The sequence below is a fragment of the Brienomyrus brachyistius genome, unplaced genomic scaffold (assembly GCF_023856365.1).
Source record: "Brienomyrus brachyistius isolate T26 unplaced genomic scaffold, BBRACH_0.4 scaffold85, whole genome shotgun sequence".
Lineage (NCBI taxonomy): Eukaryota > Metazoa > Chordata > Actinopteri > Osteoglossiformes > Mormyridae > Brienomyrus > Brienomyrus brachyistius.
Window position 1 is genome coordinate 726468 of NW_026042360.1, and position 27743 is coordinate 754210.

The 27743-nt window shown below is 51.4% G+C and overlaps 1 protein-coding gene across 5 annotated transcripts; it reads right to left on the reverse strand.

The window, feature by feature from the left end:
* On the reverse strand, positions 1-27672 carry LOC125727064 (LIM domain kinase 1-like). 5 transcript variants are annotated; one of them, XM_049003688.1, is made up of 16 exons: positions 27370-27672; positions 25266-25365; positions 15986-16124; positions 9391-9500; positions 8005-8217; positions 6811-6916; positions 6537-6724; positions 6093-6279; positions 5346-5432; positions 4191-4322; positions 4027-4086; positions 2779-2844; positions 2210-2378; positions 1930-1985; positions 1464-1621; positions 1-1122 (listed from the first exon to the last, which is right to left on the reverse strand). In XM_049003688.1, the coding sequence occupies exons 1-16, from the start codon at positions 27425-27427 to the stop codon at positions 960-962; spliced, it is 1992 nt and encodes a 663-aa protein (XP_048859645.1). In that variant the 5' UTR covers positions 27428-27672; the 3' UTR covers positions 1-959. The 5 variants fall into 5 exon arrangements, with proteins under 5 accessions (XP_048859645.1, XP_048859646.1, XP_048859647.1 ...); XM_049003689.1 differs by lacking the exon at positions 27370-27672 and adding an exon at positions 20709-21590; XM_049003690.1 differs by lacking the exons at positions 25266-25365; positions 27370-27672 and adding exons at positions 20709-21590; positions 21745-21924.
* Positions 27673-27743: the final 71 nt, after the last annotated feature.

Below are 27743 nucleotides of genomic sequence, written 5' to 3' on the forward strand. Positions count from 1 at the left end.
CTTGCTCCAATTTGGCTTTTGCCTGTTTTTTTTTTTTTCCTTTTGAAATTCTCATCACGTCTCTTAATAAAAATATGGCAATGTAGCATCAATATACAAAATATTTCTGTACATATACAATATTTAAAACATTTACATTACTCGATTCCATCAGCTATATACAGGGATAATGTGTGAACAGGTGACCAGAACTCCATAGGGATGCCATTACAGGTGAGCTGAGGTGACCGTCAGGAGATCTGCAGACAAATGGAGCGTCTGACAAATGTATGTTAGCTTCCTCAGCTAGTCTGACACATTGGGTGGCACCAGTGCTGAAGGAACACAAGGGGGCAGAAGTGAGACACCATGGTCATACATCTGCTCCCTTCTCTCAGATGCCATTCAAAAAGAATTGCATCCTGCGTTACCACAGAAACGGCCATGTCATTTAAAGTCCTGACTTCCTGCCTGTTTTCCGAATGGGAAAAAATAAAATTGCATTAAAGGCATTAAATGACACCAAGAGACGTTACCCATAAGCACACAGCACGGGAATACAGCAGAACAGGCCAAAGCTGAACAAGGAGCGTCTGTGGGCTAAAACACGAACCCCCGAGACGTGCAACAGCACAACATACACTATCGCGGTGCTCATCGCACAGAAGCTGAGACAAGAATGACGTTCCAAGGTCAAGGACTGGCCCAAAACCACGACAATGGCTTGAGTGGGATTTGAAAGAACATCTTGAAGCATTCTGGGCAGCATCCCAGCCAAGCTGCCCCGACATCGATTGCCACAGCGCCCCCTTGTGGACATCATGCTAACAGTTATCTATAGAGCTTTCAGTGACTGCCATGGCACCAGTCAGCACTGCTATGTGTGATGGGGCTCAAGCCCCTCTAAAACCTCTCAATCTACGTCCTTGGGGTCTAGCAGAGGTCCGTCACCTCCAGCCCCATCCCCCCCAGAGGGCGCCCTACTCGGGCTGCTCTGGGTGCGTGTGTAGCCCGTTGTCCGAGCTGGGGTGGTCCTGCCAGAAGTTGCGGTGTACTTGGTCCAGCTCGGAGGTGAGTGGCAGCCGGATGTCCAGGTGCATCTTTAGGTTTTCCAGCCATTCCTCCAACTTGGCAAATGCAGGTCTGCAGGAGGAACAGCCGCTGTGTTACACCCCCCTGCACATCTCTCCCGGCTATCCACAGCCGTGCCGATCAATACCATTAGTTCTTTAGCGTGCCCAAGAGTCCCTCAGCAAAGATTCATTAAGCATTAAGACTGGGACCTGAAATCGACTTTCTCTAAGTGTTTTGTGTTCGAAGACCATGGGTCTCTACCAGTTATTTTTGTATAACTGTTTACAGATTTGGCTACTGTAAGGCTATTTCTTGAAGCATCTTAGCTGAAGCTATCTGCTTGACCCAATGACCTTTTGGTTACCAGGTCACGTTCTTGACTTTGACGCCACCGGCGAGCTGCTTCTTACCGCTTCTCGGCATCAAGGTCGCAGCACATGACAGCCATGGGGAAGAATGACGAGGGGCAATCTGTAGAGTAGTAGTGCTCCAGGAATCCCCTGACGTTGAGCCCGAAGTCCATACCCCGGGGCAGGTAGTCCGGGTCTGCATTCACTCTGCCAATGATCTTCCAGGGAGAAGGTAGACATGGGCCAATGTCAGGCAAGCAAAAAAGCGGCAAGGCCATTGGGAGACTGCGTTCAACTTCCTGGTGAGCACTAACCACATGAGGAGAGCCTCCCTCAAAAATTGGTCTGTAATGACCTGCTTCTTAAAACCACTGTGGTATTTTCAGATTTTTTACAGTGCCATGCAGACAAACCCTTTGAAACACCGCCATCTTGGTATCCCCTATTAAAGCCAGCAGCTAGAGCCATTTTAAAACCTTAACGCCCAGCCCAAGATAATTCCATAGCTTTAGCCTTGAGTCCTTACCTCACAGAGCATGATACCAAAGGAAAAGATGTCCACTTTTTCATCGTAGCTCTTTCCTGTGGGTAGCAGGTAGATAAAGGTTAAATTAGAAGGAACATTATGAACAGTTTTGGTCTATAAGCTGTAATCTACCCAAGTCATTGGTTCTATTGTTGTCGATTCAGAATTAATTGGCCATCAATGCTAGTTGACCAAGATGGTTCGCAATCGTTCTCTCATTTTCCTGGAATTAGGGGGCCGTTGGAGGTACAGGAAATTTATCAAGAACAGGAATTCTCACCCTGGATCATCTCGGGGGCCATCCAGTAGGGGTTCCCCACAACAGTGTACCGCTTCCGCCGGTCTGGCTTCTTCAGGCCCTGGATTTTGCCGGTGGACAGCCTGTCCGGGTTTTTGTCCTCCACCATGAGACGGGCGAGTCCAAAGTCAGCTACCACCACACTGTTGTTCTGTGGACAGAAGGCAGGAGACGTGGGGTCAAGAACTTCACAGCCACACCTGACCCACTCACAGCGCCTCTAACCCCTAACTCTTATATCAGGAGCCCCGAAAATAAGAAAGGTTTAGACCTTAAAACACACCCATCAAGGTTAAGCCATCTTACACCTGGAGGCTCATGCATTTTTCCAACACACTAAGAAACATGGGGATCGCAACCAGAACTGACGATGGGTGAGAACAGGGGTTGGAGTCAGGACTACTGAAAGCCGGCCTCCCGCTGAAGCGTGTCATAACAAAAGAGGTTTCTCATATAGAAACAAAGGTCTGTCGGTGTGTCAGACGGGTGTGTCTGCTTAACTCCCATCAGACAGAAAGCAAAGGAAACTTTCATCGCATCTCAACACTTGCCTCTCTGACGAGACAGTTGTGGGAATTCAGATCCCGGTGAATGATATTCATGGAATGCAGGTACGTCTGAAAGACAGAAACAAAAATCGCAGATACAGTCAAGACAAACCTTTAAGAAGAATGTTGACGATGTTCTGGTTCAGCTGGCCATTTAACCCTTTTGGTGTGTTGAGTAATCTGGGTGAACTTACCACATACCAACAACTATAACTATGCAACAAACTCGTAACAAATATTCTATTCATTTTCACATGAGATACCTTCTTTCATGCACTACATGGAAAAACGTATTGGGACACCTGGCCATTACACCCACAGGAACGTCTATGGCATCACATTATAAATCCATAGGCATTAATATGGAGCTGGTTCCCCTTTGCAGCCATAAGAACTGCCACTCCTCTGGGGAGGTTTTCTACAGGATTTTGGAGTGAGTCTGTGGGAGTTTTTGCCCATTCATCCAGAAGAGCATTTGTGAGGTCAGGCACTGATGTTGGACATGAAGGCCTGGCTCACAATCTCCATTCTAGTTCATCCCAAAAGGTGTTTGATGGGGTTGAGGTCAGGACTCTGTGCGGGTCAAATAAGTTCTTCCACACCAAACTCACCCAACCATGTGCACTGGGGCACAGTCATGCTGGAACAGAGAGGCCGTCCCCTAAACCGTTCCCACAAAGAAGCACAGAATTGTCCAAAACGTCTTCGTATGCTGAAGCATCAGAAGTTTCTTCTACTGGAACTAAGGGACCCAGCCCCTGATAAACACCCCCATACCATTATCCCTCCTCCAACCAAATCATGCAGTCGGCACAGTGCAGTCAGGCAGGTAACGTTCTCCTGACATCCGCCAAACCCAGACTCATCCATCAGACTGCCAGACAGAGAAGCGCGTTTCTCTTCCTCCTAAATGCTTCACTTTGCAATAAACTGACTTGCAGTTGGCCATGGAATATCTAGCAGGGAAGAGATTTCACAGACTGACTTATTGCAGAGGTGGCATCTTATGGCAGTACCATGCTCAAATTCACCAAACTGTTCAGAACTCATTCTTTCACGAATGCTTGTAAACCTGACTGCATGGCTGGGTGCTTGATTTTATACACCTGTAGCAATGGGTCTGATTGAAAAAACAGAATTCAGTGATTAAGAGGCGTGTCCCAGTACTTTTGTCCATATAGTGTATTTTGCAGCTTGGTATGTGTGACCCACTGATGGCCACAAGGGGGCAGTGAGATGCAGGGAACTCACCATGCCTGCTGCAATGTCCCTGGCGAAGCCGACTCTCTGGTTCCATGGGTACTGGTTGTCCTGTTCATAGACAAAAAGGGGGTATTTCTTAATGCATGAGCCTGTTCACGTCGGGCATTACGCTTTCTGCTGAGGCACTCGTAGACACCGAAGTGCACGCTCACCATCTTCTTGATGATGTCTCTCAGGGTGCCACCTTTGATGTACTCCGCAATAAAGTTGAGTCTCTTGTCCTTGTACAGGACTCCAATGAACTTCAGCACGTTGGGATGGTCAAGGCAGCGCATTACTTTCACCTGGTGGAGAGTTCACACAGTCACTGGAGGTTGCTGTCCTCTCTACACTCTACCTGTACTTCTTGGTTTGGGCTGCTGTCCTGTTGCTCAGAAAGGGGCATTTCTCAGTACGCGTACTTGACTGCACTTGTGTCCTCGCGTACGTGTGTTACGTCATCTTCCATTGCCGAAGACCAGTTCCAATAGTAAAACACAGAAGTAAGGAGGATGGTAAAAGTCCCTGGAATGTCGTTCTTGCTCCGCCCCAGATATCAAGGATACATCGGTAGCATCCCCGTCTAACAAGACCAATCTCATGATTCATTGCACCCCAAGTTCGTTCTTGGGAGGCGAGTTAGCAAGACTAGTGTAGTGATCACATGTACGATCTTTGCCATCTGGGTACTAAGAAATACTACTTGTTTCACTGCACTGCTACTTGTGGTAATTTTGTGAGCATGACACTGTGGTGGGGGGTTAAAACTACAGCTGACACACAGTCTGTGGCTGAGCAGCCTCCTCACGCCATTAGCTGGGGGTGACACACACTTGTATGCCGCCTGCCATGACCATGGGTACAGTGCCAATTAACCCCTTGCCATTGCTCTGTCTCCAGCAGGCGAGTTCCTGGCTACAGGCTCCGGAAGTGATGCTAGGTCACAGCTGACTGGGACAGGCTTTGTGGACATGCTCTTGGTGCACGACAACGCAGCCTCGGGACACCACAAACTGAAAACACGGATGTCTGGGTAGCAGCTCTGCCTTCCCACAACTTGTTGGTATTAGTTTCCGAAGACTGGAGGCAGCACGGAGAAAAACGTCAGTTCTTCTTTTTTGTGGTTTATTTTATCTTGTGCCGCTCGTCACTCAACTTTCTAAATGTGGCCTTCATTTTGCACGCAAATGTCCCACAAGCTTGGCTACTTATCTGTGTGATAAAACCCTTCCTGCAACACAGCCGCTCAAAACAGGTCTCGATGACCCACGTCACACGGTCTGGTGCACCCACCCTCTGACCTCTGTCCCCCCCCCCACCCTGCTTACCTCCTTGAGGAAGGTTCTCTGAGTGTCATCATCAAAGCGGATGAGCTCCTTCATCACCATCACCTCCCCCGTCTCCCGGTGTGTCACCTGTGCGGGCGCATAATAGTGATGTCATCAAGGAGCGCCTGGTTATACCTGTTCTATCCCCTGACATTCATCCGCCTGCTGACATTTATAAGGTCAAAAACAGACGCTCACTGAACTCTAACCCTGTCCTGCTCGTCTCAGCAAGAATATGTCTTCGAACATGGTGAGACAAAGAGGAAGTTTGTTGAAACCAGATTTTTTTTTTAAATATTCGGAGCGACTGCAATTTGCAAACAAGAATCAAACAGTGTTTTTCTGTGTCCTGAGGGGATTCTGGTGTTACTGCCACTGCTGTAAGATTCGCAAGCTGAACCGTATACAAATATTTTGAAAAATAAATGTATTTCAAGAGATAACCAAATGTAAGGTTGTATATCATTTGTATATTCAACATCATATGCTAATATACATACCTGCTGCTATCATCCTACTCTCACTATCCACTTGTTTTTTAACCCATCTAAAATGTCTCAGTGCTGCGCCCTGCTGTTGGGAACACAGAATAACCATTTCTGTTATTGCCAAACACAAGCGCCCCCTAGTGTTCAGTAATAATTAGTTCTGCCGGGTGTGGTAATTATGGCACTGCGTGAAAACGCAAGGTGAAGGCCGTCCCGTACACGCAGGAAAAAGGCGGTAGTGCCGAGGCCGAGGCGGTACCTTGACGGCCTGCCCGAAGCAGCCCTTGCCCAGCACTTCGCCGTGGATGAGGTCAGATGGCCGGAAGATGCGGTGCGTCCGGTTGGACACGACGCGCAGCGATTCGGAGCGGGCGATGTCCTTCCGCTGTGACAGCGGAGAGGCCGTGTTGCTGGAGCACGGCGACTTGTCGATGCTGTAACTGCGCCTGCGCAGGTGGGCAGGGGGAGGGACACTGTCAGCCCCAGCCACATACTCAGCGACTCTTCCTCCCAGAACAACGGCTTTCCTCCATTAATACAGAAGCTTAATGGGAGCAGCTTAGGTTACAGTGCCCCCCTCCCCCCCCCCCCCGCCCCGCCAACAGCTGAATTATAGCCCTGCGTCCTAAACCACTACCCATCTGCTCCTCTACCCCCCACCCACTTACGAGTTCATCTCGTGCCCCCAGAGCAGCATACTCACGTAATGACCCTGGTACGCAAGCTGTGGACATCCGAGTTGGGTGGGTGTGTGATCGGTCCCACAGGGCTGCACACTTCCGAAAGGGGGCTAGGGCTGTCCAGGAGGTCCCTGGAATCCCCCTGGTCGTGGGGGTCATGTTCGATAGTCAGCTGCAGAAGACGGCTGGTTTCCTGGATGAGCTGGTCGATCTGGGTTGGAGACAGATGCAGCAGGTCACATGCTATCCAGTCCACAGCCCTTTGGCGGAGCGTGTTCAAAACGCCGCACTCCTTACTTCATCCAGCGGAACGTTCCGGATGGGGGTCCCGTTGATCTCCAGGATCCGATCCCCTACGTGTATGGAGTTCTTTACATCTGGGCTAATACACTCCGTGTCCACCCTGTGCAGATACACGGGTCAGCGTGAGATGGCAGAGCAGACAGTGGTTGGTGTAGGTTCCCTGGTTCCCAGGCCCAGCAGGCTGATGTGTCCATGACAGGTTGGTGGATAATCATCCTGTAGTAAAGCTGACGGGCTGATCAGCACAGCAAACTGTCATGGGTCCACTAATTTCTCTCTTTATTAAAACGTACTGGCAGGGAAAAATTAAGAATTAAATTTAATAAGTCGGCATGTTTTTAAGTGAAGTGGAAGTGGTTAGTTGTCATTGTTGACACACTACAGCACACAGTGCACGACAACGAAATGTGTCCTGAGCATTTAACCCATATGTGACAATGTGACATAGCAGGGGGCAGCTAATTCAGCGCCCGGGGAGCAGTGCTTGGGGGCGAGACCTTGCTCAGAATGCTTCAGTGGTACTTTATTGGTTGGGGATTCGAACCAGCAAAAGGAGAGAATCATTTCCACAGTTTTATATCAAATGGCTATTGGGATACCCCTTCACCTGATGACAGGGAACCTCACTTTCATTTCAGTCATTGATCCAAAGCTTTGTTTTGGTACCGAGTTTGGGGGGGGGGGGGGATTTAAGAGGGAACTGAGGGTGAACTTACATTTTTGGTTAAACCGGCAAAATTTTGACTTTGATGTTTCTCCTTAAAAAATACGCATGGGAGGCTAACAGCAAATCATCGTGTGGCAAACAGAGCAAGAAATGTCCTTTATTTTCCATGACAAAAAAAAATATTTGAACGTGACATTTCAGGACAAAGAAGCGATAAGCTGAATCGGGAGCCTTTTGGATCGGTTCTCATAGCTGCTGGTACCCGTTAGCAGAGGTGGACATTCAGGTCCACAAAGTAAAAATCCAGACCAGGATTTAGTTTGAACCAACCAGTTCAGTATAAAGACTCACAGTCACAGAGTATTTAACTCCTGAATGAATGGGTTACATGGAATGAGCAGAGGCCCTGTGTAGGAAACTGGGTCTCTTAGCAAATGCCGGCTGTTCTGTCCGATAGTAAAGCGAGAGCTTTAATGGATGTGCCCCCTCCTCCCGGCTCCCCAGAGACCCCATGGACTCACTCTGACACTCGGACCGTGTGGCCGTGCTCCGCCGGGACGCCACTGTGACCGAAGCCGTTGGAGCTGCAGCCCTGGTCGATGGAGATGGAGAATCCACGCTTGCCATCAGTGGAGGCCGGAATGGACACCAGCGTCACCGTGTGGGGGATCTTAGAGCAGGGGGAGTCTGGCAAGGTCACAGGGGTCACGATGGTCTGGTAGTAGCAGTGCCCGCTGGGGAGGGGAGAGGATCATTTCCACAATTGGTAGACTCTGGAGTCTAGGGGTAGGGAACACACTCTCACTGACTGGGGCATTTCTTTAAAATATCATAATGTATTTGCCATGAATTAAGTTTATTTCTTATATATTTGTTTTGGCATTAAACTCATCTTAATCTTAGTCTACTTTGATGTCAAATTGTAAATATGTCAGATTTATGTTGAAGTATAAACATTGCAAAATGCAGTTTGGAACACTTGCAGAAACATTACAAAAGTACATAGTAAGCAATGGTGGCAGTTTGTTTTGATCCCAGATATCTGATCACCAAAGTCTTGGCTACGTGAAGATGACTAAATGGTGTAGTTGCAACATTCATTTGGATAAATAAATAAGAAAAACCGAACTCGTGTCACTATTTCTGGTCTCCTTTCATTGAATACTTAGGAGCTCTCATATGTTTGCATGAGCCAATCACACCTGGCCACCCCCCCACCCCCCCTTTTATGGCGCTGATGGGGATGTATCTGGATCGTGTTTCACCGCTGCATTGTTCATCAAATTACCATGCGAATGCGATTTGAATATGCGGTAATGCGGCAGTTTAGAATGCGAATAGTGATCTTCAGGTGAGAGCGGTACTACACGCCCCCCAAGCAGGTTAAACAAAGTAAGGTGACATGGTTTACTTTTTTGTCGATTTAATCTAGTTTTAAAAACTTTAATACTTCTTCATAAAGATTTCAGCAAGAAAAAAACTGAAATAGATGCAAAAATACACTGCATCCCCGCTCATGCATTCGACCCCAGAGGGTTAAAACAAGTAGCAGACCATTCTCACTCATTGATTATTTTGTGGGGGAAAAAAAAGATCCACCCCCACAACCACAAGCTTGTGGTGTGACAGAACAGATGTGGCAGGATTGTTATCTGTGGGACTATCCGCTAATGCACTTCCTCTCTGGGAGCCAGAGACAATAAGGGTTCTGTTTCAGCTCACATCCCTTCTCATGTGGGCTTTACTTCCAGGGAACCTGCTTTCTATTCACCCTTTCCAGGTTCAGCCTCACACTCAGGACGCACTGGCAGAAGGGCTCCACAGGGCTGGCTTTCATGGAGGAGTTCGCAGGGTGTTCCTCTCGGCTCCGCTCCCGGTCCCCTGTACATGGTCTTGCCTGTACTCACCAGTAGAGTTTGGAGCGTTCCACCAGGGCATAGGTGTCCCCGTCCCCAATGAAGGCCCGGCAGTTCAGACACGTGAAGCATTCTGGGTGATATTTCTGTTCCCCTGCAACCTGTGGACGGGAAGAGTGCAGGGTAGGGAAGGAGATGTGAAAGGGCGGCACCACGTCAATATTCTTGCAAAAAAAAAAAAAGCACCCTTTGAAATGACAACAAGGGGCTTCCCCATGATAAAGTTTTCATAGTTTCAAAACACTTAAGCCGAGAGGAGAAACAGAAAAACTCTGTATGTGGCAACAGAAGGTGGAAGTAAAAGGTCGTTCCTGTTGTCCACATGTGAAAGCGAGATCACTGGTCACTGCAAACATTAGTATTCCTGGAACCCCGATATTAATTTGTAAACATGTTATAAACACTTGAATTTCACCTTTTCAGTGCGGCATAGCGCAGGATAGCCTGAGCAAAAACTGCACTGTGGTTTTAAGATGCATCTAGATTTATGCCTCTATGGCTAAATACGCTTCAGCTGCCTGACGCTGTCGCGCGGAACATCTGCTTCTCTTAGAAGATACCGAAGTGCTACAAGAATGTAAAAACAGACCGACAGACGTTTTTATAAAATTTAAGTATTTGGGTTAAAAAAAAATCAAATAAAATCAGTGAACACACTTAAGTGTGGCAACTCCCCAGGGAGTATTTCCATGGAAACAGATGAGGACAATAGCATCTGTTCTGTGGCCCTCACTAGTGAGGCACATTTTAATTTGCACACGTGGGTCAAATGGCAGTGTGGGCCATCGTGGGCACGTCTCTCGCCCCTGAGCCGCTCCGAGATAAAGTTCATTATACTCCGAGTCAGAACTCAGCCAAAGCACAGAGGAGCTTCGCCGAGTGTAAAGGAAAGCCAGAATACCCCAAAAGATGATGGTGCCCAGGGAAGAAAAAGGTACCAATTTGGGAGAGCTGGTGCAGTCCCACCCCGGTTAAGTGAAGGGCGATTTCACAAGTGCACCCCACCAGCGTGTTCTGCAGAGTACAGCCCTGCAATTAGCGTGCAAGACGCCCGCACAGGCCCAGAGAGCCAGACACAAACACGACCAAGCCCTTAAAGGACGAGAGCTTCACATACAAGCGCATGGCTGACCTATAACAGCAAACGCTCTGCAATGGACCTGGCAATACAATATTCTGATCACTGCAGACTTTCTCCGGGTCACAGAGTGACAGGCCTGCGGATGCCTTACACAAATACCATGCAAATGACACTAGCAAGGCAAGACAGGTGGCCTTTTCATGCCAAAATGTGGTGGGTGTGGTTTTGTTTTGTAGCTGATTTGGGGCAAGTGGGTTGGCTGTGAAAATTGACGCTGATGCGTCTAAGCTGCCAAGACGTCAGCTAGGGGTTTTTATACACCAACATAAAAAGGAAACCCACCAACATCGAGCTCCCCCCCCCCCCCCATCGACATCACGGAACACGTAGACATTCCATTCTATCGGATGTGCAACGACATCATCCTCAGCAACAACCGCCACATTCAAATCAATCAACATTTTGGGGGCGGGGGGGGGGGGGGGGGGGGGAGTTACCACGAGGAGTGATGACAGAATCTACGACAGATGCTGCTCTTGGGGGGAAAAAAAATGTGGGAAGTGTTACCGCGGTGACTCTGCTACGTCACTTACAGGAGTTCTCACAACCCCCAGATGCTCATAAGGCAGCGGGGTACCCGGACAAAGACAAGGCAGCAAACACCCAGAGAAGCCGACAACGCGCACCAACACCACCATGCCGTAACCCAGGGGCATTTACAGTCAGCCGTCTCGGCCCGACAGATTAGGCGGGATGCTACAAGCTGCATCGACTTCTAAAGTCTTTTGGACTCGGATACCGAAGCAGATTCAGGGGCCTCCTCACTTCACAAGGGCCTTTGAACGCGTAAAATTGCATGTAATATTGGGTAGAGGGGGCCAATATCGACATTTTGTCAAGGGGGCCAGAATGTTAGACATAAATTTCTAGGTACGCTTCTAGGTAGGGAAGGACAGCAAGAGCGTCTGTATAACTGACCCCAATAACGTTACAGGCCTTTCCTGTTACTTTGCTTTCTATGGTCGTTTTATGATGCCCTTCGTGCCACTTACACAAATAACGTTACTATTATTACTGTAACCAACCCTGACATTTTGTGTTTGGTCACATTTCAGTTCCCAACCATCCATCCATCGATTTCACATTATTTTGGGGAACACCGCTACATCCGGTCCTCCTTTCCTTGGGGGGGGGGGGCTTACATTTCATGTAACCCGGGGATACCGGATACACTCAGGTTCGGATGGAGAGAGGGACTTTCCGGAAGGCTGCGGACTGGGAGTCGGGAATCAGACTGGTGTCTCAGAAGAATACTGCAAACATTTCTACGTATAAATCGACCAAAAACACAAGGACAAATAAATTTTACTTTTTTGTATTAGGTAACAAACTTCTGTTATAATGTACATACAAATACAAAAACTGAGATGCACTCAAAATTCAGGAAAGCACATTTCAGACATAATGAAAATATGAACAGGACAGTTATGTATTAGGATTAGGAACTAAAATGAGCTGTAGTTTGTGGTGTGAAGCTGGATCTCCTTGAGGATCACCAGGTCACCACACAGCCTGGCCTAAACAAGGCTGTTTATTGCGTAAAGAAACATCGGCACCCAAACTAGAGTGAGTCAGAGACGATAAGCTCTGGTTGTCTAGCTTATTGGTTACCCTGGGGAACATGATCAAACATGCCCCGCAAACAAACAGATTATCACTGGGCCCCATCCGTCATTTTCCAAGACTGACTGATGCCACCGTTTTGGAATTCTGCTTATGAGCGAAAACATTACATTATGAGCACCAGACAGGTGGTGACCTCCCCCCCCCCCCGTGCCGACAGAGCAGACCTATGACGGTGCAAAGAAGCCGACGATGTTTAACAAAGCCTCAGACCCCTATCCATGTGCCCTCTCCACCCCCCCCCACAGCCCAGATCTCCCATGTTAAAGCAAGCACGACCCAGCGCAGCCCTCCCCAAAAGACCTTCATCCATCATAACCCACACAGAAAACCTTCAGCTATCTGAGGAGAACAGAGGACTGTGTGACACTCAGAGGTGCCGGCTGATGCCTTCAGGGTCTATTACACACCGGATACGTGTCCAGCAGCCCCCGTCCTGTACCTTAACACAGTGACATCATCATCCCGCAGACCAGCTTCGGGTCCCAAAGGACGACTTGGCAAATCACCAGCAGAGTCTCTTTCATCAACCGTCAAAACGCATGACACCAAAGTGATCTTCCCCACACCAGCACGCACACACTCAGAGACACACGCGCAGGCTACTGGTCCCTGTGGCGACGGTGAGGACAGCCGCAGCCCCCAGGAAAGCCATCTTACCTTCTTGTCTTTCCTCCACAGCCTAAGACAGCAGGAGCCCCAGAGGAAGAGGTCCCCCACCATGGCGCCCCGATCGCGGCGTCCTGACCGCTACGCCCAGAGTGAGAGCCCGAGACAGCACCGCGCTGTCAAAACAAAAACGGCTGAGCCCGGCAGCAGAAGGGAGCAGCCCACGCTGCCGACGATGAGGTCATCTCTGAAGCTGCGCCACACCCCCTCCCCCTCCTCTCCATCTCTCTCTCTCTCTCTCTCTCTCTCTCTCTCTCTCACGCTCGCTCGCTCTCTTGCTCTCTTCCGGCCCAGCCCACACAGACGCTTGCTGGCTGTTTCCCCGGACTCTTCATAACCCCACCCCCCTGCCACACACACACAAACACACACACACACACACACACACACACACACACACACACACACACCCACCCCAACCCCCCACCATGCTGTCTGGCCTTGACAAACTAACGAAGATTCGCTGAATAGCAATTCCCTCTTCTTTTCATGTGTCATTCCTACCCTTTTCCTAGGGTTTCTTGTGAAGACAGAGCAGGATATTTTATTTTCCAAGGCTCCCCTGGAGGCCGTGCACGATTCCCAGAGTGAGGCAAACTCTCACAGACCCACACAATAAAACAATTGGTGTCTCACCGGGCTTCAGATAACAGATCACTGGGGATCAGCTCCTCCACCTCCCGCCTCTGACCTTATAAAAAGGTCCGGGGGCCTGATAATGCAGCAGTCTTCACAATAACCCAATGTGACCATTTCCTCAAAGGCTACAATCACTGAAAAACACCTGGCAAGAGCTATTTATGTGCGGCTAGGAAGCGGCAGGCTTAAGGCAACATGAGACCGGCCGGATTTTAATCGATGATTTCCGGCTGCACGGGTCAGGCTGGCATCAGCGACATCTGACTCAGCCGATATTAATAGTGTGGGGCGGGGCGTCCGCGGCACTGCCTGCTGGGCCTCGCGGCAAACAAATACACAGTGAGACACGGCGCTGGGCTGCTGCAGACCTTCTCTGGGTCTTCAAAGCAACAGCAGACTGATGATGGAAACAGGCGTGACGTAGCTCTGTTATAAACAAGCACTAATATAAAAGGACCCACAGATCAAACATGTACCCAGTGACGACAGTTTTCAGTTGCCGACATGAACAGAAACAAGCACACAGTTAGTGCCGACAGTGTTTCTGGCACTGGATGATTAGGTGCAGTGAAATCTGTGCAAAATAACCCATCTATCCAGCCACATTCTAAGTAGTCATTCTGGTCAGGGCAGTGGTGGCCTTGGGGTCTATCCATGAGGCTGGGGTCACCCAGGGCACGTACACAGTAAAGCAACAGCGTACGGAGCACCAGTGGTACCCAGCATGCAGTCGTGTAATACGGCACTTCACGAGATACGTAATTATAAGCAAACGCAGCACAGGGCTGAGAGACATGGACACGCCTGGGGGGGAATTCTGCCCCACGGCCTGGAAAAGCCTGTTACACTCAGGGCACTTATTTTCGTTTCAGGGGAAGCTGAAATGCGAAGTAGATCCTTCCCGCCACACGCGATGCTGTCATGCCAGGCAAAGCGATCAAGAAACGGGAGTTACGGCCCAGCGCTTCAGTGGGAAAACCGAGAGAGTGTTAGCAGAGTCACTGCACGCTGCCGCCCGCACGGGGAGTCAGCAGAGTCACCATGCTACTCTCATGGGCGTCGGTCACTGCACGCTGCCGCCCTCATGAGCGGAGTCTCCTGTTCTGTTGACGGTGTCAAAACCACGAAGAATCGGATCCCGCTCTCTGAAACCGCTCATCTGACGACAGACTGCAGGTCCCCCCCCGACGCCGTTAGCGTACCTTGCTAAGCGAAAGCTATGCCACCACGAGCAGCACGCTGCCCCCCTCCCTACAAAGTTTAACTATAGCGAACATACTGCACGTTAGAGTGGAACAGGCTTCCCAATAATAAGGGGGAGATAAAGACAGACTGCGGATGGTCACTTTACCACGGCAGCTCAGAGGACAGCTAAGGAGGGCTTGCTAAATTAGGCTAGATTATGTTAAATCGCTTTAGGGCAAAAACAGGGCCGGGGGCCTCCTCTGGATCAGGACGGACATAGAAGCGTCAAGGTGGTGCTGTCCTCTGAGGTGAGATCGAGGCCAGAAGTGAGAGACAGAGGGTAAAGTAAGCAGCCACTTCCTGTCAGGCTGAGGTATGGGCTGCAAGGCCTGAAGACACCGGCCCGCCGGGCTCTGCTGAGCCCCAGCTGTCCCAGTGTGATGTCAGTGACCAGCAAATCCATCTCTCCTCAGCCGCAGTTCTAAGGTATCCCAGGCCTTCCTTCCAGTAAATGTGAGGTTGACCATGGATTTTTTTCCATACTTTTCAGACATTATACCACGATATATGGTATTTTTACATCATATTTAAAAGGAACAATATCAAAGGGCAAAGTTTATCATGGGGAGCACCCCCCCCCCCCCCGGGGAATTTGTGTCACCAACTGGGACCACATGGTTATGGCGAAAACAATAATAATAATAATAATAATAATATTGATCTCTGTAGGGAAAGAGAATTTTCTCACAATGATCAATAAAGTATCAATTATTATTATGAAATTGTCTAACCGCCCCCCAGAAAGGGGTGCGCATGGTGTATGACATAAGACAAAAATGGGAGCATCTTTGCGAAGCGAAACGTGGTACAATTAACGTTTTCTCTCAGTTATTTTCTTTTGAAACTCGGTGGAAGCTAAAATTGTAATAAAAATTACACCCAAAATGCAGCAGTATGCGGTATAATCTGAGTACAGGCCAAGCCCAGCTGAACATTTGTCCAGGTATAACTACAGACACCAACCGTCAGCACGTCTACGTCTTCATAACATCAGCATAGTTATTAAAATGAAAGAGTAATAACAGAAACTCCAGTGAAGTGAATCTCCAAAAAATGAGCGACCTGTGTGTCATGTGACCAGTCTCTCTGCACCACCCTAACTCTGTTCCCCTTTTTTAATAATAGATTTGGACCACTAACAAAGTGGGGGGGCATTTAAACCTGTGAGCCCAGCCTCGAGTAATCTGATCGAGGTGGTGAGAACAGCTTGGTGGGAGACTGGCGCAGACTGAGGTCTGGGGTCCCCCCCCCTCCCCCCAAGGGCCTTACCATGATGAGGCCCGTGGTGATGGGCTCCGAGCAGCCATGACACAGCTCCCCGAACTTGGCCCAGTAGTCCTTCTTACAGAAGAGCCGGCCGTCCTTCTCATAGTACCAGTGTGATAGGGAGACACCACACTCACAGCATCTGGGAGGACAGAAGAGAAAGAGTTACGGAGAGCGGTGACCCGCGGAACCGGCACGCGGAACCGGCACGCGGAACCGGCACGCGGAACCGGCACACGGTTGGGAAGGGCGGCGACCCACAGCACCGACACGCTCAAGAAGAGCACCGACTCAGCCCAAAACCACACCCATGACACTACTGACACGACTCATACATGCCATCAAACAGCACTGTGGAGGTGGGGCTGTGTGGGACATGATTACAGCTGCTGCCTCAGGGTTTTTATCAACATCAGCACACGGGGAAGCAGGCAGTAAACATGTCAGTCTGCAATCCGGCACCGTTCTGCAGGAGGTCCAGTAACCAGGGCGCCGGAGAGCCGGGGGAAATGAGGGCCCCGGAAATGTGGCAGACTAATCCTTTAATGGGAGATCTCACCATCCGCTGGAGGGCGAGCTGGTCGATGAGTGACCTGCGGATATGTGGGGGTGTGCAGGTCACTGAAGTAGGCGTCTCTGTGGCCGATTCGCTAAAACTCCGGACCAAGGCCTTCGACCGCATGGTGCCTCTGTGGCTCCGACTTTCAAGAGACAGACTATGATAAATGACACCCCCCATCCACCCCCCCCCCCCCCCCCAAGGCACGGCTGTGCAGATCGATGGTGTTGATCGCAGCAGTATCCGTCCGGCAGCTCACATCTGCCACTTGCATTCACAAGCCCCTAGAGCTGGTTTGCTGGCCACATTGACCTCCCTTCCCCCCCAGTACAATAAACCCTCATCTGCTGAAGCAAGCAGAACTGGGTCAAGGGGACAGAGAACAGTGAAGCGTATAGAATTTTAGACCCCCCCCCCATCCCAGGCAGAGCTACTGAAACTTTAAACGCATCAGGTCAGTGAAGCTGAGGGGCTTTGCATCACGCCGCTGGACAGACCACTCAGGACTCTGACGCTCCCGCCGAGGGCCCCCAGTCAGGCAGGATCTGCCAGGGCCCATGTGCCACAAGGACACACCCTTGTCCGATGAAGGGTGGGGTCAGGACCTGGACCAGACAGTGCCCTCTCTCCTCTCTCTCTCACACACACACACAAAGAGTGACTGACAGGCTGCCGGTCAGCATGTTTGCTGGAAGACAAAAAACTCTGAAGAGCATTAAAAAATTGCCGGGACGCTGAGAGGGAGATTAATTTCCGAGAGGTTTTTTTGGTGACGTGAAGGGGAGTCTCTCTGTCATGTGGTATCGCCGCCAGCACAAATCCTGGGGGGCGCCGAGAATGAGCTCTGCCCTGTCTGGCTAAGGGGGAGGGGAGGGGTCTTATCTCTCACGACAGAGAGAGCGTGACGATGACGAATTCAGAGTCATGCCGCTACTTTTGCTGTCCTGCACCCCTGCCCCCGCACGCCCCAGCCTTTGGCCAGAGGGCTGCAATCTCCTGACGCTAGGGAACCCCACCTGGCCCCAAGGCTCAGTCCCTGTGACTGTACAGCGAGCAGGAGGGATTTTCTCCAATTACACAGACAGGCAAGATCTCCCACATGCTCACTGGTGCCCAAACACATGGAGCCTCCAGGCTAGCGTCCTCCCCTACATGTCAACACCTAGCTCTGGGCCTGAGCTGCACCTCAGTGTGCCGCATTTTAGACCACACGTTCGAGGACCTGGCAGTGGGCACGGGAGATGCGATTTCTCTGCTCCAGCCCATCGACACTTCCTGTCTGGCCCACAGGGAGACACCTTAACCCTGACATCCCTAAGCCGTGTCCTTGGCTGCCGTCCTCAGGGTAGAGAGAGGGAGGTGCTTAAAAGGCAAGAAAAAGCAGAGTGTGCTTGCTGAGCTCAGCAGTGTGATGCAGACAGCAGCATTCAGATCACCTTAAAGACGCTTTAGGGTCCATCAGACGAACATCTACAGCTGATATCACGATCATCACTGACAAGAAGACAACAGCAGCAGTGTAACATCTCCGTCCAAACACTCCCAGCCAGGGTGATTAATTCCATACAGATTTGTGGCTGAATAGTAATCATGAGCTTAGCACCGTCCTCTGAGTGACAGAACAGGAATACAGTCTGGCTGTGCTTTCATGCTGCTTCACCGCACCATCACGTAAGAGTGGGGAGAGGCAGCTGGGTCCGAGGAGTAGAACAGCACTGCTTTTGTGGGGAGATTTTCTCTTGTTTCGTTTTCCCAGAATCCCACTGGATAAGCGGAGCCTTTCTAATATGCATGACAGAGGAGGAGGGGCAGCGAAATGAGGGGAGTTTTTTTAGAAGGACAACGATGGGCCAGGATCACTATCACGTGGTACAGCCCCCCCCCCCCTCCCCACCCTGCCCCGCCCCACCTCACGCACATCCTCAGTCCTACTGCTGAATGGGAAAGACCGATGGCAGGCATCCTTCTGAAATAAAGAATAAAGGAAGTTCACAGCTGAACGTGGCCCCTCCCTACAGGACACTGTGTCCAATCAGGAAGCAGCTGCTGTAAGAGCTGTGGGCTCAGCTGATCTGCATTAACTCCTGCCGTGCCGCGCTGCAGATACACGCAGCCCAGGGCCCGTAAGTGCGGCCAAAAGGACGAACGCAAACTAAACGGAATGTTTGTTTTTCTTCAGGGCCGCTTTGTGATTCAGAGGAAGGAAGACGATGATTTGCCAGAAGAGAAACTGACCCCAGAACAGCTAATGTGCACTCTGGTTTTCATCCTCTGTCTGAGGCCCCGCTGGGTGTGGGCTGGGGGGGGGGACAGATTCTCCGCCCCACTGGGTATGAGCTGGGGGGCAGTTACCCCCCCCCCCCCATGGCTGAGTGGGTCTGCTGCTGTCATCTGTGCTGCTACACGCTCCAACTGTGCCACTCGAGAATACCACAGCAAATTCCCGCAGAGCAGAATAACCCCCCAGGAGAGTTTACACTACAGTGGGACTGTAAATAAACAGGGGAGTGCTGGGGGGGGGGGGCGGAGCAGTCTGTCTTCCTGTGTTGGGTAAACAACACTTTCGGCTCAAAATGGAACTCAAGTCACCCAGATCACTGTACTGGAACCTCAGCAAAAAGGACAGAGCTGGTCACCTGGTAGGAGGGTCTAGCCTGGGGGGGGGCGGGTGGCAGCCAGCTTGCATCACTTACAGTTTTAACTCTTCGCAGCTCGACTTTCCGTCCATGCCCTTGTGACTTTGGCAGGTTGGACATTAGATGTGCCTTCAAACCGAAACCCATTGACCGGACACATCACCGCACTAATGGCTCCTGCTCCCCCCCGGCTTGCTGGCTCCATCAGCAAGGCCCTCTCCTGCGGTCAGCTCTCCGGCCTCTATTGACCCCTCCATCGACCCACAGTTAGTTAATCTCCCTCCCATTTCATTTAAGTTAATTGATATCCATAAGTTTAACCATTGGCTGGCTTTCTGCCTCCTCAGAGGTGGTCATCGGTCAGTCTGTCAGCCTTTGGCCTGCCCTCCCCAGCCCCAATCTCAGCATGAAAGGCCTGACCATGGCCATGCAGCCAGTCTCAGCACGTTTTCACAGGCATTGTGGGTAAAGATATGAGTAAACCCTTCTCCTGACCCCCCAACAGGCTGTGCATCTTGATTTAAACCGTCGCATTTCATGTAAAAAATTAAATTAAAAACTTAGAAACTTGCAGCAACAACACAGCCACCCTGCAGCGGAAAAGCCCACGGGCATTGTGGGTAAAGATCTGGATGAATGCTTCACCTGGCCACCTATCAGGCTTGGTTTACATGGTTGCATTTCATTAAAAAAATCAAAACAAAAAAGAAATGTGCAGCTGCCCAGCAAGCGAACGTGAAACCAAAGCACCTGCATCAAGCAGCCAGTTGAGGGGCAGTACTCAGTAGTACTCGGCAGTACTCAGTAGTACTCGGCAGTACTCAGTAGTACTCGGCAGTACTCGGCAGTACTCAAACACCTCACTTCTGCTCCCTATGTCTGACTGAAGGGATTTCAGCAGCCGTGATTGTGGTACTTCACATCTGCACACGGGAAAAGCAACATTAAGCTGCTTTCTGGTTCAGAAACTGAACAGAATAAGAAAGTGTTGAAATCGCTCCATCAGTGCCGTGAAACAGTCTGATTAATCTGACCAACAAGCTGACTAACCATCTGATCTTCATAGCTGCATTTGCCTGTATCAGCGGAGAGAAGCTGAAATGCCCAGGATGTCCCCAAACAGTAAGAGACTCGTGCTCAGCGGCACCTCACAAAGTTTGTCAGCGGACGGTGACACGCGCCGGGACCCAGAGGGGCACACTCCCAAAGCCGCGAGCTCACACCCTCCCTCACACACATCCTGAAAACAACTTCCTCCCCACGCCAACGGCAGCGGTGCCACACAAACACGAACAGTAAAACAGGAAGGCTATAACTGTGAAAAATGAACAGACAAATTAGTGCGTTCTCAGAAACAAACGGCGCCTCCCATCCGCGGACGCAGGCGCAGCACTGCACCGGGCCACTGCAAAAGCAGTCAAACCTGGATCACACTGTGAAGCCGGCTGACGCCGTGACAGGGGGACGGACAGGCGGCCAGCCATCTCCTCCACTCCCCTCCTCCGCCGCCCTTCCAGACACGGCCACTTACTTTCTCCTAAACAGCCGGTTCCTCCGAATCATGCTTCCTCCGAGCCGAAGACGCTTCTCGGCACGACCAGGAAACCTTCGCTCGATTTAGGGCGGGCGGCACAGCCGGAAGAGCGAGAGAGAGAGCGAGAGCGTCACGCCGCGGGACCGCTGCAAGGGGTGGGGGCCCACGCTGCTCCACTGCTTCCTTCTTTGGGAGCAGCCGTGACCCGATGACATGAACTCCCCTCGCCGCCTCCTCCCCGCCCAACACCCCCGGACAGGATGAGGCCGTTTTGGGCCCTGTGACGCAACCTCTGTACAGGGGGAGATAAGCCCACTTAGCGCAACAATTTGCTGAATTGCACAAAAAGTGTGGCATTGCTGCCAGGAGCATCCATGTGGACACTGCCTCCGCCCTCCCCCCCCCCCGTGTGAAACGCAAACTCCCCAGTACGTGTCAAGATGCAACAGCTAACATGGATCTATCCTTTCCAGTCCGGACTTTATACTGGAACTTTTAGACTGTTGCTGGGCCCCAACAATCACTGTAACCCAGGAACCTTGACTTTCTCAAATTTGGCCCGGGTTTCTCATTATTTATATATATATATGAGCAGGTGGTGGAGGCGCTTGGACATGGGCATCCGCTGGCCGTTCTGGTGAAAGGCCGGTCTTCCGGAATGCTCCAGCTTGGAGCTGCTTCTCTGGCTCCCGGCTCCTGAAAGCGCCATTCTTCTCGGCGCAGTGTCATTGGGCCTGCCGTCTCCTTGGTGACAGGGGAGGCGGGGCTTCCCCATCACATTGCCTCTCCCCACGAGACGGTCTACTTGAGAATCCGGCTTCTCCCCTCCCATGGCCTTGAGTTTTCCGGAGGACGGGTAACCACTGCTGTACCGGGGAACTGGAAACCAAGAGCACAGGGACATCACAAGACCAGCCAGCCCCAGGAGACAGATGCAGCTTTAAATAAACATTGGAGAGGGAGGTTTCCAGATCATTCCGGCACCGTCGAACCAACCCCACTAAAGCTACATGATTCGGGGCTTTAAACTCACCCAGAGGTTCAGAATCCCAGAAATGGCAGCTCCACTGTGCCATGGAGGGATGTTTAAGGACGCAGACCCACAACCCGCCGGGAACCACGCAGCATGGACAAAACCGCCACGGAAAAAAAAACATCTAGATGCCGAGAAACGTTGCTTTTATTTGGGTAAAAAAAAAAAGTCAGCAACGTAACCAAACGTATAACAGGGCGCAGAAGCGAAGACCGACTTCAAGCCGAACGTGCCGACGATCCTGCCGGTGAACCGCGACAGTCTAACATGGCGGGAAAAAGCATTAATCCACAAAATGGCAGGTCAAGGTATCCCGGAAAAATATTGGATCGTTTACTGATTCGCAATAACTTATTGCGTGATGAAACACTCAGAGGGAGAGAGGAAACGGTCCCATCGGCGACTTCCTCTTGCGGAGGCTGAGCGCTCAGTCACATGACGCAGGACGTGTCCTTTGCACGGCAAGGCTGGATTGTGCATGACAACTGCAGCATCAGTGTGTGTGGGGGGGGCATTCAGGCGCCAAGAGGCACCAAATCCTGACAAAGCAGAAAACGGGCTGCAGGTGGGTGACTGACCCAAAAGGAGCGGAGTGCTGCAGTCACAGAGCTCAAAGCTCCCCCAGTCTAATAATTCTATTCTTCCCCAAGTTAACGGCACAGATAACAGGCCATGATCCCAGGTCCTGGCTCGCTGGAAGGATGATATTTCGGTAGACATCTAGCACTGTGATCTGTATTCAGCCAGTGGTGCTCATAATAACCGACCCCCCCATTGGCAGACTCACTCCCCAGGCCCCTTCAGTCCACCACAAGAGGCCCGGGGGCAGCAGCCAGATCTGCACTCGGGCAATAGTGTGAGGGCTGGGTGGGCTGTGGATCTCTGAGGGCATGTTGCCCCCCAACCCCAGGACACCCATCTGCTTTTGAATAAAAACTCATTTTCAGCCTCTCTGCTATTCCAGAACAGACCCCCTTTCAGCACAGCAGTCACGGGTTCGAGCAAGGGGACCTGAAGGGCCCTCAGGGAGCATGAACCAGGCCGATTTGGGTGGAAAACATCACTCCCACATTTAGGAAGGCTGGACCCCCCCCAACAAAAAAAAAAAAAAAAAGGAAAAGCCAGACTGGCAGGTTCTAAAAATTACTTTTTGGGAGGACAACCTAAAAATCACTGGTGAGCCAACAGGTGTATTTGGTATATTAGTTGAGCGATACATTACATCATTTAACCATAAATTAGAAGTGCATGTATTAACATCACAAAGGAGTCATCACATATATGATAACACTTACAGCAAGCTGGGTTTGTGTTTAAATATCCCTCTGACTAAGAAGCAATGGGAGGCAGGAGAGCAGACAGGCTCCCAGTGAAAAGGGAACTCTGCACGTAGTATCCTGCACTGACATTCACGCCGATAGGGGGCAGCGATTAGCAGGTCGGACCAGGGCAACAGTGGGGAGGCTAGAAGGTCATGGATCTCTCAAGGGGCGGAAGAGCTGAAGAACAGGGTTCTGGTTCTCTGAAGGTCCTGAGAGTCAAAGCCAGGTTTTGTCCTGGGCCATCTGGGTTGGGCGCAAACCTGCATAGGCAGGCAGCCCGTCATTACCAGGACACGGCTCGCGCTAGGCGGGCGGCCCGTCATTACCAGGACACGGCTCGCGGGCGGCCCGTCATTACCAGGACGCGGCTCGCGGGCGGCCCGTCATTACCAGGACGCGGCTCGCGGGCGGCCCGTCATTACCAGGACGCGGCTCGCGGGCGGCCCGTCATTACCAGGACGCGGCTCGCGGGCGGCCCGTCATTACCAGGACGCGGCTCGCGGGCGGCCCGTCATTACCAGGACGCGGCTCGCGGGCGGCCCGTCATTACCAGGACGCGGCTCGCGGGCGGCCCGTCATTACCAGGACGCGGCTCGCGGGCGGCCCGTCATTACCAGGACGCGGCTCGCGGGCGGCCCGTCATTACCAGGACGCGGCTCGCGGGCGGCCCGTCATTACCAGGACGCGGCTCGCGGGCGGCCCGTCATTACCAGGACGCGGCTCGCGGGCGGCCCGTCATTACCAGGACGCGGCTCGCGGGCGGCCCGTCATTACCAGGACACGGCTCGCGGGCGGCCCGTCATTACCAGAACACGGCTCGCGCGAGGCGGGCGGCCCGTCATTACCAGAACACGGCTCGCGCGAGGCGGGCGGCCCGTCATTACCAGAACACGGCTCGCGCGAGGCGGGCGGCCCGTCATTACCAGAACACGGCTCGCGCGAGGCGGGCGGCCCGTCATTACCAGAACACGGCTCGCGCGAGGCGGGCGGCCCGTCATTACCAGAACACGGCTCGCGCGAGGCGGGCGGCCCGTCATTACCAGAACACGGCTCGCGCGAGGCCGCGAGGCCGCTAGGCAGGCAGGCAGGCAGGCAGGCGGGCGGGCGGCCCGTCATTACCAGAACACGGCTCGCGCGAGGCCGTTACCAGAAGGGCCTTAACAAGTATGACTAATGCTGCCAGCAGCCAGAGCAAGACCCAGGGAATGTAATGAGTGATGACCCTGGTGGAATTCTCAGCCCTGAGCCTTCAAATGGGGCAGGTTCTGTCCAGTGTTGTCCATCAGAACCTCCACGGCGGATGCAAGAACCCAAATGACGGAGGCCGCTCATACATGTATATGAACACGTGACCTGACAGGCGACATGGAAACCCCCATTCAGCATTCACCAAAAAGCTGAGAAAATATGTATATTAAAAACATGATAGAAAAGAGCATCTCTAATCTGGTTGTCAGCCTCCATTATGGCGGTAGGAGGGGGGACACAGATGGACACTCAGGTCTGAGGGGGGGAGTAACAGCTACCGGGGGGGGGGGGGGTGAAGAACAGGTGTCAGTGTCCCAGCAATTATCGATTAAACTGAAAATATATGACTATTAATGTGATATTTATTGTGAGTTTAATCTAATTGGCACATGAATTATGTACTGAAGTGAAACTTCAGAAAAGGGGAATCTGTAAACAGTTGTCAGTGACAAGAGCGATTCTTCACTTTCACTCCCACGCACACAGCTGCGAAATCGGACTGTCGCCGCCACGAGACAAAAAGGGCTCCGGCAGCGCATGCTGGACGCTGGCCAAGCAGCCCGGTCCTCGTGCTGGCCGTAAGACACATGAGCGCATTGTGTCCGGGATCAGCGGGGATAATCCAGGCATGTTAATCTCGGCACAATGAAGCAGGGAGTACCCCAGCTCGAAGTCCACCATCAAGCTCCAAAATTTCCGGGAATCCCAGTCAGAAAACATTCGTTTGGGCTCATCTGAACAGGCTGTGCTGGTAGCAGGTAAACCCAGGCCGCCCAGAGAGGCCTCTCACGCATCCTAATCGGCATTTATAATACATAGATCACACCAGGTCAAACTAACCTCTGCTTGCATGTGCAGATAAAGTACATAGAACCAGACCGGGGGGGGGCAGACGGGGGGGGGGGAGGAATCCACACAGTTGCAGCATCATCGTGTGGTCATGTGACTCACCTGAAACACACCGTGTGCCAGTCTGTATTGAGGGCCTGCAGATACTGCTCGTCGTAGATGCGATGCTGACATCCTGCACACACGGGCAAGCTCTCACCGGCTGCGGACAGACGGAAACACGGGAGGAGCACGTAAATAAATAAATAAATAAATAAATAAATAAAATACTGCGTCATCAGAAGCAAAGGGAGAAGGCAGCAGATTCACAGGCCAAGAACCATGGGGAAGGAGGCAGTGAGATCAGAGTGGGGGCAGTGCTGCTCTCCGTCGTGCAGGACGCCCACGAGCGGAGCCCAGAGCCACCCGGCTGTCACTGACGTCCAGGCCGGGCTCTACACAGGTGACATGCCAGCGTGACCCCACTGCCACAGGCTGCGCTGCGGCTGCACTGTTAGTGATGTTAGGTGTGCGACTCATTTACATAACCATCCGATAATAGCCCCCCTATTATGGGAACAGTAAACATGCACATCTTTCCGAAGTGTATACTCTGATATGACAGCCCAAACACACACACACCAGGATGCGTTTCCTGTACTGTAATTAACAAGTCTTTGCGTCACTGTGTGGGTGTGTGTGTGTGTGTTTGGGCTTTGAACCCTCAACTGAAAAACCCTGTATTTCTGATGGCACATGTGTCTAAACAAACAATAGATCTCTGCTTGGGGGGGGGTGTTTATTTTCCAGCGTGCCCCAAACTCTGCCTAAGCTGAGCTGTGCGATTATCTGCGCTTGTAGACCAGCTGATTTTTTTGTTTTTCTAGGAAACCTGCCCCATGAAAATGCTCAGTTTCCCTGCCCGTTAAGCCCCTGGGACAAGGAAAGAGACTGAGATAAGCGGGGTACACCAAAAAGAAAACATCTCTATAAATATCCGAGTAAGAAGCTTGTATTTTGGGAAAAGGCGAAATGTAAACGTGTGCAAGCTGGAGACGCTGTATGTCCACTTTGAAGGGAATTCTTTTATTTGTCCCAGAGTAAAGTACCGCAGGCTGGCCCGTGAGAGCAGCCGCCTCTAGTGTTAATTACAGCCGTATCGTTGGGTCTTCAGACTGGTAAGAAATTGTGGATTTATACTCCTGGATTTGGTGTTAACTATGCACGAAGGAGAATGTAAAGCGTATCACTGACGACCAAGTAATTTAAATAGCATGACTGGCAGCCGTCTCCAAGTACCAGAGCTCCACAGCGCCCGGTTCAAAGGGCCAAAAGCAGCAACGCAGGTTCTGTGTGCCACCATGCGAGCCCAACCGGCGATATACTGGAGCTTAACATGCCGATTTCTTATGATCCGTGTCCCAATGCTGATATTTAATGCCAAGCGGGACGTTCGTCTTCAAGGTGAACTTCAGAGGGGCGTAGATTACACGTCCTGCGTTTAACATTTTCTCACTTTCAAAAGCAACTTTTGTCTAATCATGTAAGTGCCCGTTTGGTTGTATCCCTGCCAGCAGAGAAACGCTTGTAATAAATAATCTAACTCCTGTTTCCTGAGCTGCAGGCGAACCTGGCAATCAGATAAAGTGCATCTAACCGGGCAAAAAAATCTATTATATCTGACACGGACTTATATTCTTTATGGACCGACCAAATGGTAAAAAGCAGAGGAATTTGTTCTGGTGTGCATTTCTCTCACTAACAAAACCCTTGTGCAAAATAGAGCAGAGCAGTTGCGTCCATATACGCGCATCATGAACTGATTACATGACTCGTGTCGCATAAATTTTTTAGGACCCATCGCGTCTTCACCGAGTTTGGCCACTGCGACCTTGATTTCGCAGCGATAGCCGTAAGTTGTCATATGTTTGCAGGAATGGCATCGCCTATCCCTTATCAGCGGACACACCGTCATGACACCCACCTGGACTGCCGCAGCAAAACACGCACCCTGCCGTGTGGTCCAACATCCATTCATACGCGCCATCGCTCATTGTATCCCTAAGATGCAGCATCGTTCAATGCATCCCTCTAATGTTGCATCACATTTCACAAGCGATCCAGACCCTTCGGAGTGTTTCACCGACCCCGATCCCGATGCTCGCATCACCGACCGGGAAATGCGGCCAGTGGCCCCAACGTGCAGGACCATAGGGCGAGGGCTTACCTTCCTCCTCTCCCATGCGCTCGTCCTTCCAGGTGCAGCAAAGCAGCATCAACCTCATCCACTTTGCTACCGGGAGCTTTTCGACAGTACGGACGTAGCCAAGACACTGCAGCTTCAGCCTAGACCGCCTGGACCGTATCAGACCGCACCGGCACGTATGACCACTGGCCTCCGTGGATATATATATTTATTTAAAACATTGTCGTCATTAGAAGGGGTGGCCCAGATTAAATAAAGCAGCCGGGAATGCGGAGTCGGCCGACTGAAAGCGTTCCCTGGGAACGGAAGCGCGTTCACGCAGTAGGGAGACGCGCCCGAAGGCGATGTTCGCGGTAGAGTAGAGCCTGGTGTCTTTATAAAGCAAGTGTGACTGA